General features: G+C 37.2%; 1 protein-coding gene and 1 long non-coding RNA gene across 2 annotated transcripts in view; one reads left to right on the top strand and one right to left on the bottom strand.

Annotated features, from left to right (window-relative positions):
* LOC102153929 overlaps nt 1-13534 on the bottom strand; it is a 34402-nt gene extending 20868 nt beyond the window's left edge. Inside the window, exons 1-2 of the long non-coding RNA XR_005359771.1 lie at nt 13285-13534; nt 12938-13030 (exon numbers count right to left, since the gene is read on the bottom strand). This is a non-coding gene — a long non-coding RNA (uncharacterized LOC102153929). The remainder of the gene's footprint in view (nt 1-12937; nt 13031-13284) is intronic.
* Nucleotides 1-18535, top strand: part of SCP2 (sterol carrier protein 2) — a 103817-nt gene that overhangs the window by 60879 nt on the left and 24403 nt on the right. The window contains exon 12 of the mRNA XM_038537506.1: nt 13472-13625. Within this exon, the coding sequence (XP_038393434.1) occupies nt 13472-13625 (154 nt within the window). The remainder of the gene's footprint in view (nt 1-13471; nt 13626-18535) is intronic.

Here is an 18535-nt window from a genome sequence, read left to right as displayed (position 1 = left end):
CCAAGTATGGGGAAGGAAACCAGCAATCTAGATCTAGGAAATACAGAAGGCAATAAAATCAATGCAAGGAGGGATGCACCAAGATACATAGTAATTAAAATGTAAAAAGTAGTGATACAGAGAAAATTTTAAAATCATCAAGAAAAAAGAAAAGTTACATACAAGGGAAACCCCTGAAAACTGTTAGTTGATTTTTTTCAGCAGAAACTTTGCAGGCCAGAAAAGAGTGGCATGATATATTCAAAATGCTGGAAGAAAAAAAAACCTGCAGCCAAGAATATTCTATCTATGAAGGCTATCATTCAGAATAGAAAGAAAGATAAAGAATTTTCCAGACAAACAAAAGTTAAAGGAATTCTTGACCACTAAACCAGCCCTACAAGAAATGTTAAAGAGGACTCTGGGTGGAAAGGAAAGACCATAAGTAGGAATAAGAAAAGTAGGAAGCACAAAAGCAGTAAAAATATCTATAAAAATCAAAGTATTCACAGAATAAAAGAATGTGAAATGTGACACCCTATACCCAAAATGTGAAGGTGGGGAGAAGAGTAAATATTAGCTTCAAACTTAAGTGACCATGAACTTAATAAGACTGCTGTGTGCATAATGTTATATATAAACCTATTGGTAACCACAAATAAAAAACCAGTAATAGATGAGCAAAAATAAAGAGAAAAGAATCCAGGTATATATATCCCTAAGGAAAGCCAGCAAATCATGAGAGAAGAAAGCAAGAGAAGAAAGGAACAGAGAAGAACTACAAAAACAAACATCAAACAAGTAACAAAATGGCACTAAATACATACCTATCAATAATTACCTTATGTAAATGGACTAAACAGTCCACAATCAAAAGACAAGGTGATGGAATGGATATAAAAGCAAGACCCATGTATATGCTGCCTACAAGAGACTCAAATACTAATTTGAAAAGATAAATGCACCCCTATGTTTGTTGTAGCTGTATATACAAGAGCCAGATTATGGAAGCAGCCCAAGAACAGACAGATGGTTATCAGAGTGCAGGGGTGTGTGTGTGTGGGGGGGGAGTAAAATAGGTGAGGGGATTAAGAGTAAATATATATTTTTAGAGATTTATTTATTTGAGGGAAAGAGAGTTCAGGGGGTCAAGGAAGGGTAGAGGGAAAGAGAGAGGTTTTTTTTTTTTTTTTTTTTAAGATTTTATTTATTTATTCATGAGAGATAGAGAGAGAGGCAGAAACATAGGCAGAGGGAGAAGCAGATGCGGGACTCAATCCCAGGACCCAGGGATCATGACCTGAGCCAAAGGCAGACGCTCAACCACTGAGCCACCCAGGTGCCCCAAGGGAGAGAGTCTTTTTTCTTTTTTAGGGGGTCTGGGGGGAGAGTCTTTTAAGAAGACTCCATGCTGAGCGCAAAGCCTGACATAGGGCTTGATTTCACAACCCTGAGATCATGACCTTGAGCCAAAACCAAGATTTGGGCACTGGCTGTGCCACTCAGGTGCCCCAAGAGTAAACTTACCTTGATGAGCCCTGAGTAATGTGTAGGATTACTGAATTACTGTATTGTATACCTCTAACTAATATAACACTATATGTTAACCCTACTGGAATTAAAATTTAGAAAAAGACCAAAAAAAAAAAAAAAAAAGAACTGCAGTTTACATTAAAAATAGTGATTTAAATTCTTTTAGACAGCTTCTTCGCTCTCATATGAAACACTTGTTTTCATCAGGAGATGAATGTGGCATTTCAGGTTGCTTTTATCGACATAACTTTTTTCACCCCTGAAGGAACATATTTTTATTATAATTAACTTGTTTGCCATTCTGAGATATTTTTGTTCTGCCATTCACTGAAACACTCAGAAATCATGCTTTGTAGTAACAATATGATTTTTCACATCCATATTCTTTCTTAAAATTGAGATGTAACTTTCATGTAATAAAGTACACCATTTTCACAAAACACAATTGTTTATAGCAGCATTATTTATAATAGCCAAAAAGATGAAAACAACCTAGATGTCTGTCATCAGCTAATAAAGGGATAAACAAAATGTGGTATATTCATACAATGAAATATTCGTAAGCATAAAAGAAATGAAGTACTGATAGATGCTACAACATAGACGAACCTTGACTTCCCTCAGACATCTTCCCCATTCTCTAAACCCTTCTCATTCAATTAGGCTAAGACTAATACAAATTTTTCTTGTATCAATAGTTCGTCATTTGTTATTGCCAAGTAGTATTCCATATACCAGTTTGTTTATCCATTCTCCTATTGATGGATATTTGAGTTCCTTCTTGTTTGAGGCCATTATTAATAAGGATGCTATGAACATTTTTGTACAAACCTATTTATGGACATACCTTTTACATTTCTCTTGGGTTAGTAACTCAGAGTAAAATAGGTCAATCAGAGGGCAGATGTATGTTTAACTGTATAAAAAGCTGCCAAATAGTTCTCCACAGGATTGTCATATGGTTTTTAATATTCTAGCAGGATGACAAATTTAACATTTAACATGTCTTTCTCTTCCTTTCTACCCTTAGTTCTATTCCTTAGAGTCAACCTCTTTTATTAGTTTTTTGGTATTTTCTCCCAAATTGTTATGCTTTTAGAAATGTATATTTCTATGTGTGATTTTTACAATCTTTCTTTTTTGTTGTTATAAAGTATAGTTGACACATAATGTTACATTAGTTTCAAGTGTATCACATAGTGATTGGACAAGTCTATACATTGTGCTATGCTCACCACAAGTGTAGCTACAATCTGTCACCATACAATGCTATTACAGTACCATTGACTATATTCTCCATGCTGTATCTTTTATCCCAATGACTTATTCATTGCATAACTGCCTGTCTCCCATTCTCCTTCACCCGTTTAGCCCATCTCCCCACCCCCTTCCTCTGGCACCATCAGTTTGTTCTCTATATGTATAGGTCTGTTTCTACTTTTTACTTGTTCATTCGTTTTGTTTTTTAGATTCCATACATAAGTGATATCATATGGTATTTGCCTTTCTCTGTGTGACTTATTTCACTTAGCATAATGCCTTCTAGGTATTGTTGTTGTGAGTGGCAAGATATCATCCTGTTTTATGGCCGAGTAATAGTTCATTGTATATATGTATATACCACATCTTCTTTCTCCATTCATCTATGGATAGACACATGTGCGGCTTCCATATCTTGGCTATATACAACCTTTCTATATGTATGTGTTATATGTATGTGTTATATATATGTATATTACCATGTTGTAGATGGCTTTACTTACATCTTAAAAATCTTTTTATATTATCACTTATAGATATTATTTACTTTTTAAATGCCTGCACAGTATTTTCATTATAAGAAATTTACCTAGCCCTACCTAGTAGACATATTTGTGGTGTCGATTTTTCTATTATAAACAATGCTGTGATAAGCATCCTTGGGTCTTTGCATACTTTTGCACGTAGATCAAGATAAATTCAAAACAATGGACTCACTATGTCAAAGATTAGTATATCTTTAAAAATTGGAAGACATTGCCAAATTTTTTCAAAAAAGATAATACAATGTATAGTCTCAACAATAGAGTGTACTTATATTTTTAAAAATAATATAATGTTTTATTCATCAAATTTGTAAAGTTTTTGTTCTTAGATTTTATTTGTTAATTGGAGAGAGAGAGCTTGAGCATAGTGGGGAGGGGCAGAAGGAGAGGAAGCAGCATACTCCCCACTGAACAGGGAGCCTGATGTGGGGCTTGATCCTAGGACCCTGAGATCATGACCTGAGCTGAAGGCAGTTAACTGACTGAGCCACTCAGACACCCCAGGAATACTTCTTTTTAAATCTAATGTCAACATTAGATTCTTTTATCAAATGTAAGAAATTTTGTCAGTCTTGGCAGTTCATCTGCTTCTTAACCCTGGCACTAAAAAGCTAACATAAAACACCTGATATTTTTATTGATTGATTGATGGATGGATTGATTGTTGTTTCTTAACTAGGCTCCACCCCCAGCGTAGATCTCAATGCAGGGCTTGAACTCACAACCCTGAGATCAAGACCTGAGCTGAGATCAAGAGTCTGATGTTCAGCTAACTGAGGCATCCAGGCACCCCACCCTTTCTAATATTTTAGTCAATGCTGTCGGTAACATATTCCTTTTATTATCGATCATTAGGGATAATGGTTAGTGGAGGGGTAGCATTTTGGGAGGAAAACGTACTGATTTTGCTGATTTGATTTGTAGTCTGAATAGGGATAAGGAATTATTGAAGTATAAATGTTTACTTGCTACATATTTAGGATTTGAATATAGTTCAAGTAAATCTGACACATGGCTATTAGCTATAGTCAAGAAAGAATTCAGATTCTTGGAAAATGTATCAGAATGACAGCTCTGAAGTAGTTTAAATATTTTGCCCTGGTTACTTGGATAACAAATTGCAATAGGATTCTAAGAAAATCAGAAAATAGTTAAGTGCTTCCAAAACATACCAACTTATGATGGGGTGGGGACAGTGTGTAGTGTTCTTCTACAAATGGTGTTAGTTTAATTGTAAGATATTGCTACTCTGGTGGGAACTCAGTGTTGGAAAATTAGCTTTAAAATTAAAGCTTCATGATATGGTTTCCAATTTTAACTTTTCCAGATCTGGATGAAAAAATGCTTCTAGTTGCCATAACAGTACCTGTAATAGGAAAAAATAGGGTTTAAGCATTTGAGGTGAATACTTTGTTTATTGTTAGTTCAAAATCATGATTCCTTTTGGATCTTTCTTTCTTTCTTTCTTTCTTTCTTTCTTTCTTTCTTTCTTTCTTTCTTTCTTTCTTCCTTCCTTCCTTCCTTCCTTCCTTCCTTCCTTCCTTCCTTCCTTTCTTCCTTTCTTCTTTCTTTCTTTCTTTCTTTCTTTCTTTCTTTCTTCTTTCTTTCTTTCTTTCTTTCTTTCTTTTCTTTCTTTCTTTCTTTCGATGTACTTATTTCTTTGAGAGAGAGACAGAGCAGTGGGAAGGGCAGAGGAAGAGAGAGTCTTAAACAGGTCCTGCACTCAGCATGGAGCCCAATGTAGGGCTTGATCTCATGATCCTGAGATCATACCTGAGCTGAAACCAAGAGTTGGATGCTTAACTGACTGTGCCACCCAGGTGCCGCCCTTTTAGATTTTTCCAATTAGAAAAATCACATTAAAACTTAGATTTTTAAATTGTTAGTATCCAAATAATAGTATCATATTTTATTTGTTTTTAATGTGCTTTCATAGATATTGCATTAAAGTTTACTGAACACTTGTTTGAAATGAATAAATAAAATTTGACTTTAGCTTATTATTAGCTATCCCTGTTTTTGAAAATGCATATTAATATTTGTGATCTGCTGAAAAGGCATGAAAGTGATTTAAGATAAAGCTTCTTAGAAGGGATTGTTGTTTTGAAGCTGAAAGTTGGTTATTTAGTTTGGCCTTTTGTGCTAATTAAGCCTGGCATTCAGTGCCCTTTTCTGTATGGCTTTGACCTAGTTTTAGGTCCTGATCTTCCATTTTTCAGTCCATGAGAGTTCGACAAATGCTTATTGTGTGCCTACTTTATCACTGGGTGATCTAAGTGATTGGTTCTCAAATATGGTGTCTACTGATGTACTGATTCGGAATCTCCTATAGCTTTTAAAAATATATAATACTCCTGCCCTCCCTTGGAAATACTCTGTCCTTTTTCTGGTTGAGCCTAACAACTTGTATGTTTTTAAGTCCTGCCAAGAGCTTCTCCTGCACAGCTGGGTTTGGGATCTAGGGCTAGGATATGCAAGAGAACATTGCCCTCAGGAAGGATACTACAGACAAGTAATGTGATCATGCAAATAATCATTATGCAAGGCACAATGCACAAATTCAGGCAAAATATAAACTAGAACTATGAGGAGAAGAAAACGGGAAAGAAAAGTAGCAGGATAAAGATTTACTAATTGCCTACCACAGGCCAGGTTTTGTGCTAACATTTATATCTAGCTGGGTGTTTGGGTGAAACCAAAATGTTGAAATGTTTAAGTTAAAATGAACTGTTTGCTTTTCCCAGGTATCTTTAATTCCTCACCTCTGCAAACTCTTATCTTTGATGTTTTCTGAATAACAACAACAGCAAACATTTACATGGTGCAAAGTGCTGGGCACTCACTGTTCTAAGTATTCTTCATTCAATTCTCATGTCTGATTTTGTATTTTATAAAAGTGGAAAATAAAAGCACAGAGTAACTTGCCCAAAGTCACCAAACTAGTGGCAAAGTTAGGATTCAGACCCAGACAGTGTATTTCTAGAGTCCAAGCTCTTAACCACTATACTGACTAATGCTTTTTCCTCTGGAGAAATGCCCATCTTCAAGGTCCTGTCTCAAGTGTTACTTGCCTTATGATGCTTTCCCTAATTTCTTTATCCTTTCCATAGATTGAATTAATCTTTCTCTTTTTTGAACTCATTATACTTTCTCAGTGCTTCTTTTTTGACATTTGTACTTATAGTACAAATGTCATTTGTATAGTACAAATGACATTTGTGGCTTTTAAAAAAAATCTCCCCATTTGACTGAGCCTATAAAGGCATAATCTGTATTTCCTTCGTCTCTGTACCCTAAACAGTGCTCAGTACAAGAGTTTGCAAATGTAAAGGGGATGGTTGAATAAATTATAGTTCCTTTAACATCTGAAAGGTGGCATGGAGTAGAGAGGATAAACTTGTCTAGTGTGGGAAGAATTGGGAAAAATTCATGGGAAGCTAGATTTGGGGCTGATGTAGGAAATTACTGTCTCACATAGCTTCCCAAAAGTGGAATTGGTTGTTTCCTGAGAGCATGTATTTCCTTGCCCAGAGGCTGTGTATGAAAAATACAAGTTACCAATTTGATGTGAATGTTGTAAGGGGAACTGCCTATTTGTTAGGGCCTGAGATTTGATGAGATCTTAGATCCTTTCTAATTTGAAAATGTTCTGATCCTACAATGTGATATAATTATTTGTCCTACTGAATTCACATTGTTCTTGATATATTTAATGGTACACATTATTCTATCGTGATTTTTGTTTACATGTTTTAATACTTTTGTAGGTATTATAAACATAGGTTTTAAAGATTTGGATGAAAGTGGAAAGAGTAAATTAAATTTGAGGCAGGAGACCAGACCTAGCATACTCAAATTATGGCTTTCCTCTTCTACTCTGTAAGAGGTCACCAAAAGAAATACATCCTAGGATGATGACTGGCAAGACCTAAATCTAATACTGACTCTAAAATGTCAGTAAGTCAGTAAGGCCTAAGTAGCTTTTTATCAAAGCATCTATTTTAGCCTTTTATCATGTTCTACAGGCTACGTAGCCTTATTCCCATTGTTAAGAACTTTGCATTTTTGCCATTGTGATGTGAGGAAAGTTAAGTTTTATCATTAGAGTCTAATGAATACTCTCCAGTGCAAGGGGAAATGAAACCCAAGTGAAGAGTGTTTACTCTTGATACCTGTTGGCAGGTAGAGATAACTAGGAGCAGGCTCTGACTTTTATTGCTCTTGCCAAGTAAAAGGAAGGGAAAGGAAAATTGTGCCTATATATCTCATATTTTATTTTATTATTTTAATGGCTTTATTGAGGTAAAATCAACTTATAATCAACTGATTTTAAAGTGTAAAATTTAAGTTCTGATATATATATGTATTTATCTGTGAAACTATCACCACAGTCAAGATAGTGAACATATCCATGAACCAAAAGTTTCTTCTTATATACTTTTGTGTAATCACTCATTACTCCCCACTTCTTATCGCAAAGCATTTCATTCTTTTTAATGACCGACTAATATTTCTGTGTGTGTGTGTGTGTGTGTGTGTGTGTGTCTGTGTACCACATCTTCTTTATCCATTTATCAGTCAATGGCCACTTGATCTCTTTCCATAGTTTGAGAAACTGTCAAACTGACTTCCAGAGTGGTCAAACCACTTTACGTTACCACTAGCCATGAATGAGAGTTCTTGTTCCTCCACATTCTCATCAGACTTGGTATGGTCAGTCTTTAATTTTAGTCATTCTAACCAGTGTGTAGTGGCATCTCCTTGTGGTTTTAATTTACATTTTCCTAATGACTAATGATGTTGAGCATTTTTTCAAGTGCTTATTTGCCATTTGTATATCTTCTTCTTAAGAGTCTATTCAAACCTTTTGCACATTTTGGGACACAATTGATTGTTTTGTTTTGTTTTAAGGATTTTATTTATTTGAGAGAGAGAGAGAGAGAGAAAGAGGGAGCAAAAAGCAGAGGGGAGGGACAGAGGGAGAAGCAGGGAGACTGATGCAGGGCTTGATCCCAGGATGCTTAACTGACTGAGCCACCCAGGCACCCCTGGTTATTTTTTATTGAGTTTTGAGAGTTTTTGATATATTATGTGTCTAAATTTTTTTTATCAGATACATGCTTTGCAAAAGTTTTCTCCCAGTCTGTGACTTCCTTTTCATCCTCTTAGTAGTGTCTTTTGAAGAGCAGAAATTTTTAATTTTTATTAACTCCCACTTATCTATCTGTACTTTCATGGATTTAATTCTGGTTTTGTATCTAAGCAATCTCTAATCCAGGGTCACCAAGACCTTTTCCTCTGTTTTCTCCTAGATATTTTATATGTTAGGTTTTATATTGAGATCTGTAATTAATTTTGAATTAATTTTTGTGTATGGCACAAAGTATGAGGCCAAGTCCATTTTTTACTTAATGTATTTCCAGTTATAGTGCCATTTATTAGAAAAGTTATATTTTCTCCATAGCATTGCCTTTGTCAAAAATCAATTGTTCATAAATATGTGGGCATTATTTCTGGACTCTCTTTTCTGTTCACTAATCTATTTTCTGTCTTTAATACTATACTGCTTTGATTGCTGTAGCTTTATAATAATTCTTGAAATTAGGTAGCCTTAGCTCTCAACTTTATTCTTCTTTGGCTATCCTAGCTCCTTTGCATTTCCATAGAAATTTTAGAATCAGCTTGTTGATTTCCATTTAAAGAAAATCATCCTTGAATTTGGGGGGAATTATGTTAAATGTATAGATTTATTTAAGGGGAATTGACATCCAAGTAATAGTGAGTTTTCTGACTCTTAAACTATTTATCTTCATTTATTTAGGTCTTCTTTAGCTTTTCTCAGGAATGTATTATAGTTTTTACTATATAGATCTTATGCATGTTTTGTCAGATTTATCCCTAAGTATTTCATATTTCTGATGTTACTGTAAATGATATTTTTCAGTTTCAATTTTCTATTGCTAGTATGTAGAAATACAACCAATTTTTGTATGTTCATCTCCTAACCTTGCTAAAACTACTTTTTAAATTTATTAACCGTAAAAAAACTCCATCAGGTTTTCTATATAGACAATCATATCATTTGTGAATAAAGACAGTTTTGTGTTTAAATCTTTATCATTATGAGATGGCCTTTTTTCCCTGGCAAGTCTTTGCTCTGAAATCTGCTTTAGCTGATTGAATATAGTTGCTTCAGTTTTCACATTTTAAGTAATGTTAATGTGGTGTATCTTTTTCCATCCTTTTACTTTTAACCTATTTGTGACTTTAAAGTGCATTAACATTGGGGCACCTACATAGCTCATTTGTTTAAGTGGCTGACTCAAGATTTTGGCTCAGGTCATGATCTCAGTGTCCTAGGACCAAGTCCCATGTTGGGCTCTGTGCTCAGTGGGGAGTTTGCTTCAGGATTCTCTCTTTCCCTCTGCCCCTCCCCCTGCTTGCTTGCTCTCTTGTTCTCTCTCTAAAATAGATAATCTTTAAAAACATAAAATGCATTAGCATCATTTAATTTAGTCTTGCTCCCCCCCATTCTTAGAATCTCTGCCTTTAATTGGGTGTTTAGATTATTTACATTTGATGTGATTATTAATATGCTTAGTTTGAGTTTGTCTTGTTATTTGTGTTCTCTCTGTCACTGCTATTCGTTACTCCCTTTTGCCTATTTTTTTTTTCAGCCTTCTTTTGGATTACTTTTTTTTTTTTTTTGGATTACTTTTTACTCCATTTTATTTTTATCTTATTTGAAGAGATTTAAATAATAAAAAAAGACCTTATTCATTTACCCATATAGTTACTACTTCCAGTGCTCTTCATTCCTTCGTGTAGATCTTTTTTTCTATCTACTATCATTTTCCTTCTGCCTAATGGACTTCCTTTTTAACATTTCTGTGGTGTGGATGTTGCAGTATGGTAGTGAAATCTTTCAGCTTTGTGTGTTTAAAAATGTTTTTATATAGGGGGATCCCTGGGTGGCTCAGTGGTTTGGCGCCTGCCTTTGGCTCAGGGTATAATCCTGGGGTCCTGGGATTGATTCCCACATCGGGCTCCCTGCATGGAGCCTGCTTCTCCCTCTGCCTGTGTCTCTGCCTCTCTCTCTGTGTCTCTCATGAATAAATAAATAAAATCTTAAAAAAAAAATAAAAATGTTTTTATGTTACTTTTGGTTTTGAAATATATTTTGTATTTGATAGCATTCTGGGTTGGTAACTTTTAGAGGGAAAAACTGCTCTTCCATAAATATGCACTCTTTGGTGCATGCTGAGTCTAGTAAAGTTTTTTGCTTTTGAAGTTCAGCAACGCTTTTCTTTCTCAAAAAGCCAGGATCTGATAATAGAAAACCATGCCTTTTTTTATGTTGTTTATTTTAAGGCTTTTAGATGTCTAATGTAAACTAAAACTGAATTATGACTTTTTTGTACTTGGCTGTCTTAATGGTATAAAGAAGAGTGATGGGGTCAAGGAAGCAGGAAAAGAAAAAGACCTCAGATAGTATCTCAACATGTTTTTCCCTAGTCTTTCCATTCTGAGGTTTTCCATTGCACTTAGTACTTATCTTTATTAGCACTTTATATTACATTGTCAATTCTTTATATATTTAATAGTGGACTGCTTGGTTTATATTTGAGTTGTTTGTTTTCAGTAGCAACCAGACTATATGTAGTGAAGTCCTAGGCTAATGCTTTCATAACTGCTATGCCTTCTTGCTAAGTGGATTTCTGAGGTCAACTTTTGACTTCCACCTTCACAGGTCCAGATTCTAGAAATTCAAGAAATCCCATTTATTATGAAAGTAGACAACTGGAAACCTCAAATAATCAGTATGCTTTCGTACACTCATCTTTTGTCAAAAGCAAATAAATAACAAGACCTTCTTCTTCTCCTCCTGCTCTCTCTCATTCTGCCTGCCTCCTTACCTGCCACTCCCCATTATGATAATGCTACCCCCATAGTAGGCTGTATCGTAAATGCTTGCATCTTTATATTGCAAGACTATGAGCTTCATAAGGGAAAAAAAGTTGCCTACTTTGTTTATTGCTGGATCTCCTGAGCCTTGAGGAGTGTCTGGAACATATTAGGCCATAAAATATTTGTTAGATGGATGGTTAGATTAATATTGGTTCTTTGCATGTTTTACTAAGATTATATGTCAGTTTTTTTGTGTATATATATATAAATAATATATACGATTGTTTTCCTAAATTGTTTAACATTTTCCTAAATTTTTCCTAAATTGTTAAACATTTTATAAGTGTTTTAAATAGGAACATAGTGCTTTGTTATATGGATGGATAGTTCATAATTTATATAACCATTCTAGATTATCTACTTTTTCACTGTTAAAATATGATGAAGATAGCCTTTTCTGTAAAACTTTGCCTATGCTTATTTCTGTAGAATGGTTTTCAAGGCTCTTAATTTTGTACATTGCTTTCCAAAAAGGTTGCACTGATTTGAACTTTCGCCAGTACTGTATGGAAGTGACTGTCTTGGTTGTCTCCCCAGCATTGATTAGTCCTATTTTAAACATTCTTACCTAAAACAAAACAAACAAAAAAGCATCCTTACCAATTTGGTTAAAAAATGGCATTTTTCTGTTTAACCAAAGTAAGGTTGAGTATTTTCTCAAATATTACGAACTATGTATATTTATTATTTTGTGAAGAAAACTAGCTGTACTTTTCTGCCCATGTGTATATAAGATGCGTGTGAATACTTTTTGCCTTTCAGATATTCATTAAATGGTTGAGCTTTCTATAGGGCAGATTTCTAGTAAAATTAATTACCCCAAAGTTTCACATTGATCTTCTTCATTAATATTCAGAATGTTCACAATTCAAAAAATCATTATAGGTTGTAGAGTTACCTATTATAAAACAGTGCTTAAGATATATATTCTGTAAATACACAGTTACTGCTTGGAAATAAGAAGTTGCAGTTAAATTTCTTGAGGAGGTTTGGGTCTGTTAAATAGCAAAAATTCAACTGACTAAATTTTAAAGACCTAATTGGCTTTAATAAATGTTTCATGAATTGGGCATGAATCCCATCTAGCAAATAGGGGGGGCTCTGAAGGGTTGTACAAAATGGAAGGTTTTTACAGGAGAGTGAGGCAAAAAGTTCTTAGCAAAAGGATTGTTCCAGCCAGAGTGCTTTCCCTTAGGTGGAAAAGCAAAGGGTCTTATCATGCAGGCTACCTCATCTTTGGGAGATGCAGAGGGCCCAGGTGGCAGACTCCGTGGCACTGATCAAAAAATTCCTGACTAGTTAAGACTGCATTTCTGGGGGAGGTTGAAACTACAATTAGATGAGGACTTAAGCCTTGGTTTGTGAACTCAGTCTAAATGACAGCATTTTGGACCTGTGGTTTTCCTTGGAAATTGTCACGGGTAACTCAGGAATCAGAAAATGTGATTGGGGGCATAAAATGGTTCAGTGGTTTAGCGCTGCCTTCAGCCTAGGGCGTGGTCCTGGGGTCCTGGGATCGAGTCCCACGTCGGGCTCCTTGCGTGGAGCCTGCCTGTGTCTCTGACTCTCTCTCTCTCTCAGGAATAAATAAAATCTTAAAAAAAAAAAAAAAAAAAGAACACGTGATTGGGTATGTAGATGGAAGAACATACATTGTAGGTAGACCTGTAGAGCTCTGCCTCCAGGATGGAAATCAGTCTATCCTGTTAGAATCTTCTTAACTCGGGTATCCTTGAATAGTTGGTCTGGTAGAAAGACAAATGTAAATCAGGAGACAGGGGTTCTATAAATGTCAGTTCTAGAGGAGCCTACTTTGTAACCATTCACAGTTTACTTAATTTTCCAGGATGACGCCCTGGGCCCAGGGCAGGTGCTCCACCTCTGAGCCCCCCCCCCCCCCCCCCCCCCAACAGGTTGGATTTTTAAAGAGTGCAGGAAATTTCTTAAGCCTGAAGAATATTGTCTAAGTACAGATTTAGGAGGGGGGAAAAAAACCGACCCTACAAAACTGGCCGCCGATACTGTCGTGGCTTTTAAGCGAAGTTCTTATTTATGCGAATATTCTCTGGGCCTGCTACTCACGAGCCGCGATCCCGCGTAGGCTCCGGTCCGGGTCCGGCGGGAGGAGCGGGCGGGGCCGCGTGCCGGCGCCGCGGAGCCTGACTGCTCGGTGCTCGACTTGTCAGGTCTGGCTCAGTGCGCCGAGCTCTGCTGGCAGCTGAGAGGGGAAGCCGGAAAGAGGCAAGTTCCCGGTGCAAAGGTTGCTCTGCAGCACAATCTAGGCATTGGAGGAGCCGTGGTTGTGACGCTCTACAAGATGGGCTTTCCTGAAGCTGCCAGGTAAGTGGCTCTCTGGGTGTCGCCTGCTAACGAGCCTTGATTTTTTTCGTAGCCGATGATGTTGCACAAGTGCAAAGTCCGTATTTTATCGTCCAGAACTCAATAAATACCACATGGCTCTGCTTTGGTGGTCCGGTCCGGCTTTAAGGTCTTTGAACTGGCAATTAGCAGCTTTTAGACTTAACCAGCCTTGGGAAAATTTTGTACACAAAGGAGGCAGTACCGGTGCGCCCGGGTGGCTCGGTGGGCTAAGGGAGGGACTCTTGATCTGAGCTCAAGTCTTGCTCTCCGCGTGGTGAGTTCAAGCCCTCCACTGGGCTCCATGCTGGGTGTGCAGACTACTTAAAACAAAACAAAACAACAGACCCCCCAAAACCCCAGCACAGTCAAAAGAGAGTGCTGACCTAAAAATACTCGTCTTGGACCTGACAACCAGAGTGATTCACTTTTTACGATTCCCTTCTCAGAATTGCTTTCTCCCTGCATAGCCTCCCAGGTTTCTGAGATTGTTTGGAGAAAGTTATTAAATACGCTGATTGGATCTCTGCACGTGTATGACTCTGAATGCAGCTAAGGCCTCACTGCTGCTAGAAGCCTTTTCTTGGGCTCTTGCTGGTTCTCTTCCTGTCCTTATCAAATGCCCGTGCACCTCCACTCCGCCAGCGCTTTCTGGTCCAGGCCTTCAGGACCCCCAGCTTCCTCGCTCCCGTCTCTTTAGTGCTCATTCATCCTTCCCACAGGCAAAAAGTCCCTCTTCCTTCCCAAGGCCTAGCTGACCTCCTTGGATGCTTTTGTTTCCAACTATGTTCTGTAACTTCGTTCCAAATATTAACTATACCTTCTCCCTTTTGAGTCTTTTCCCTTTGCTTTTCTACTGACTTCTTTCCTCTGTTAGCAAACATGGTCAGGTCTTACATATGATAACAATTATTTTTTTATTGCCTTATTTCCTTTTGCCATGAGCCTTTTATACTGGGCCACTTTTTTTCCTCCCCCACGCTGAAGTATCTATCTTAATGTCTATTTTTTTTTTACCTCACCACTGAGATCAGGTAAGGCTACCGGTGATTATGAAATGTTCTTGTCTTTGTTTTCTTTTCTTGTTTAACTTTAACCCTGCGGTAGCTGTCAACACTAACTAGCTCTCTTTTTCTTTTTCTCCTGGAAATTCTTGGTAATTATTTATTTTTCACACTTCCGGTTCCACAAAGGGTATGTGACACACTTCTTTTCAGAATCCGTTATATTCTTATGTTTTACAAGCTCATAAGTCTCTTCTCTCTGTGCTTTCACTTTTTTTTCTCTTCCTGGAATATCATTTCTGTTGTGAGTTCTATCATTGAAGGCCCATCTCCAGTACCATCTTCCTTAAATATCCACAGCACTCTGTTCCTTTGGACCCATATTCAGTTTGGGCTTAGTTGTAGTATATCCACACTTTTATTCCCCTTATTATATGAAATCCTTGAGGTCTAAGACTGTTGTGACTTCTTTCAACCCCTGTAGGGCTCTCTGTCATAAAGAGTGAATGTTTCTTGAATTGAATCAAATAAAAAGGTGATAAGATGTTGAATTTTCGAATTTTCCTCCTAAAGATGATCATCAGTCTGTACTGTCTTCTAGAATTCCATCTAGTTCATATTTGGAGTTGAAAACACTCGGTAAAAGCCAAACTATAAAGAGCTAACTGCAGTATTAGAATAGTATCTAATTGGCTCAGATTAGAAGTTTATGAATCGGCGGCAACAAATTCTATTTTAAACATGGGAGTCTCATAGTTTTTTAATTTCAGGAGACTAAAAAATTGGGAGATTGAGTTGTTCAAAATAACTACAGTGTTATTTGTAGGAAGGCAGAAGTATGAAAAAAAATCCAGATGATATACAGGTTTCCCCTGCTGTCCAAAAGTAGAGCGTTCCTGTGAAATTTTTCTTAAGCCAAAATGGTGTGAAGGAAAGAAGTTATACCATTAACCTATATGGAAAAATTATTGAGTGTTTCCCAGACCCCAGAATGACCTCTTTTATGCTTTTCTGTTAGGACACATCTTGCTAACGGATGCACAGAATAAATTGAGAAAAAGCACAGATGCTCACAGCCACAGCTGTGGCTCCTGCTTAGTGTAGTTCTTGGGGAGAGAACATGGGGGAGGTGACACTCTCCATGTACACACTGCCTCTAAAATGGCTTGCTACAAAACAAACGTTAAATGCTATTACCTCTTTTTAACTTTTTTTTTTCCTTTTTTTTTTTTTTTTAAACCAAAATCCTCTTTGGATTTCTTTTGGTTAGCAAAAACAGGTACTAATATAGGCCTGTCATAGAAGCAAAGTAACATGAACTTTTGAAAAGCAGGGATACCTGTATACATGACTAATAAGAATTAATGACTAATAAGAAAATATTGAAGGTAGTATTGATAGTTTTATGATATAACATAACTCACTATAAAGGCCAAAGCTGGGAAAACGGTTCTTGAGTCTAATGGTACAAATACAGTTTTAAACAAGATCATTTTAAGGTATTCTTTTAGGGTTCCCAGACCCAGTTCCAACGTGGAGAATAGGAGTTCCCACTACCTGTCCGCAAACACCAGGCAATTTTCAGACACCAGTAGGTCTGGATTCAACTCAATTCTGACACTATCTACCCAGAGATAGCATCAGATTGCAAAGTTTAAGGGTTCAGTCCCACAAGACTGGCCCCCACCCACCACTTCAGATGTGTCACAAACTTCAGTTTGTTACCTGGGCCTCTGACCAAGAGGCTACAGGTTGGAGTTTCCAAAGGCCTCCTCCTTATGTTTGATTAATTTGCTAGAGTGGCTCATAGAACTCTGAAAAACCCTTACTTCTGTTTTACCAGTTTATTAAAGGACATGATAAAGAGTACGAATCAATAATAAGATGAAGAGATATATGGGGCAAGGTCCCATACAAAGGAGTTTGGGGCCTGGCTTAATGGTATGAGGAAGGGTTCTGGTTTCCTGATTGTGGAAGCTCTCTGAAAAGGACCAAAAATCTGTCGTCTTGGGTTTTTATGGAGGCTGCAGTACATAATCATGATTGACCAAGCCATTGGCCATTGATTCATCAACCTCCAGCTCCTTTCCTCTCACTGGTAGTGATGTCTGGTAGGGTGCATAAGTCACTTTCATTAATACCAAGTCATTCACTTCACCTTTATGGCTTTGAAGCATTTTCAGGAACTGTGGATGAAGACCAGATATATCTGAGAAGTATATTTTAGTCATCTGAATGACCAAATATTTCTTATAAATCATTTTATTGCAGGTAATATCAATCATTATATTGCACATGATCTGATTTACTTAGTTCCTTATTTAGCTAACTTTGATGGAGCAACTGCTACATGCTTAGACCCCCAAGAATGGCCCTCTGTGTATGTGGGGAAGGCAGACGTAAGTTTTTCAAAATGCTGTTGAAGCCCAGAGGAAGAAATTATTATGGAGAAGGTAAATTTAAACCAGATGACTAGGATTGCCCAGCAGAAACTTAGAGGAAGGGTATTCCGGGCATGTACATAGATAGTTACAAAGATTTGAAATACCGGATTTGATGAGTGGTTGTACTGTGTGGGTACAGAGTAGATTATGTGTGTGCCTTGGTAGATGGGCAGAATCAATAGTGTGCTGGTGACAGGAGGTACAGTTGTAACCAGATTGGATTATGGTTTTGAAACCTTAAATCCTCTACTCAGGAATTTGGAACTGAGCCCACAGAATGAGTGTTATCAAAAGATCATGTGGTTATATTGCCCTTTAAGCAGATCAGTCTGGCATTACTTTGATTTGAATGGTGCAGAGACCAGAGGCCAGCAGTCCTTAGGGGAGGCAGTTGTAGCAGTGTGTGTGGATAAGAAATGTTCAGTGCTGCAATAGGAACAGAAAAATAAGAAGGAGAGGTCATATTTAAGAGCTGTGACCAATTGCATTTAATTTATAGTTAAACTTTTATTTACCTTCACTTAGATCAATTTTGAACAGTTTTTCTTTTTTCTGTTACTACTTTCTGGTTTTGAGCTTTATCTTGGATAAATTGAGGCCTGCTATCTTCATCTGTTCAAGTTGCTATAACAAAATTTGTCCTTGGCCCCCAAATTCGTATCTTTCTCATGCCATCAACTCAAAATGTCTCTGTTTCTCTCTTCTGTGTACTCTTTAATTCACTGTACTCTGACTTCTACCTTCCCCAACTTCTTCAGATTGTTTTTGTCGAAGTTCCCTGTACTCTCCATGGTGCCAGATACAGTGGGTGTTTGATCTTTGGCAGTAATTGGCATAGTTTAATGCTCCCTCCCAGATTCTATCTCCCTTCTCAGCTTCAGCAACACCATGTTCTTCTGGTTTTTTCCTTTTGTTTTTTTTTTTTTTAAAGACCCAGGTCCTAGTTTCTTCTTTGTTCTTTTTTTTTTTTTTTAATTTTTTAATTTATTTATGATAGTCACAGAGAGAGAGAGAGCAGAGACACAGGCAGAGGGAGAAGCAGGCTCCATGCACCGGGAGCCCGACGTGGGATTCGATCCCGGGTCTCCAGGATCGCGCCCTGGGCCAAAGGCAGGCGCCAAACCGCTGCGCCACCCAGGGATCCCTGGTTTTTCCTTTTGTTTGCTTTTTTGTTTTTTTTTGTTTTGTTTTTTTTTTAATTTTTATTTATTATGATAGTCACACACAGAGAGAGAGGCAGAGACATAGGCAGAGGGAGAAGCAGGCTCCATGCACCGGGAGCCCGACGTGGATTCGATCCCGGGTCTCCAGGATCGCGCCCTGAGCCAAAGGCAGGCGCTAAACCGCTGCGCCACCCAGGGATCCCTGGTTTTTCCTTTTGTATCATTGGCTGCTGCTTCCTCTTTATTTTTTTTTTATGTTAATTATTTTTTTTAATTTATTT

The sequence above is a fragment of the Canis lupus genome, chromosome 5 (genome assembly GCF_011100685.1).
Source record: "Canis lupus familiaris isolate Mischka breed German Shepherd chromosome 5, alternate assembly UU_Cfam_GSD_1.0, whole genome shotgun sequence".
In the NCBI taxonomy this organism is placed as follows: Eukaryota; Metazoa; Chordata; class Mammalia; order Carnivora; family Canidae; genus Canis; species Canis lupus.
This window is presented reverse-complemented; position numbering and strand designations above follow the sequence as displayed.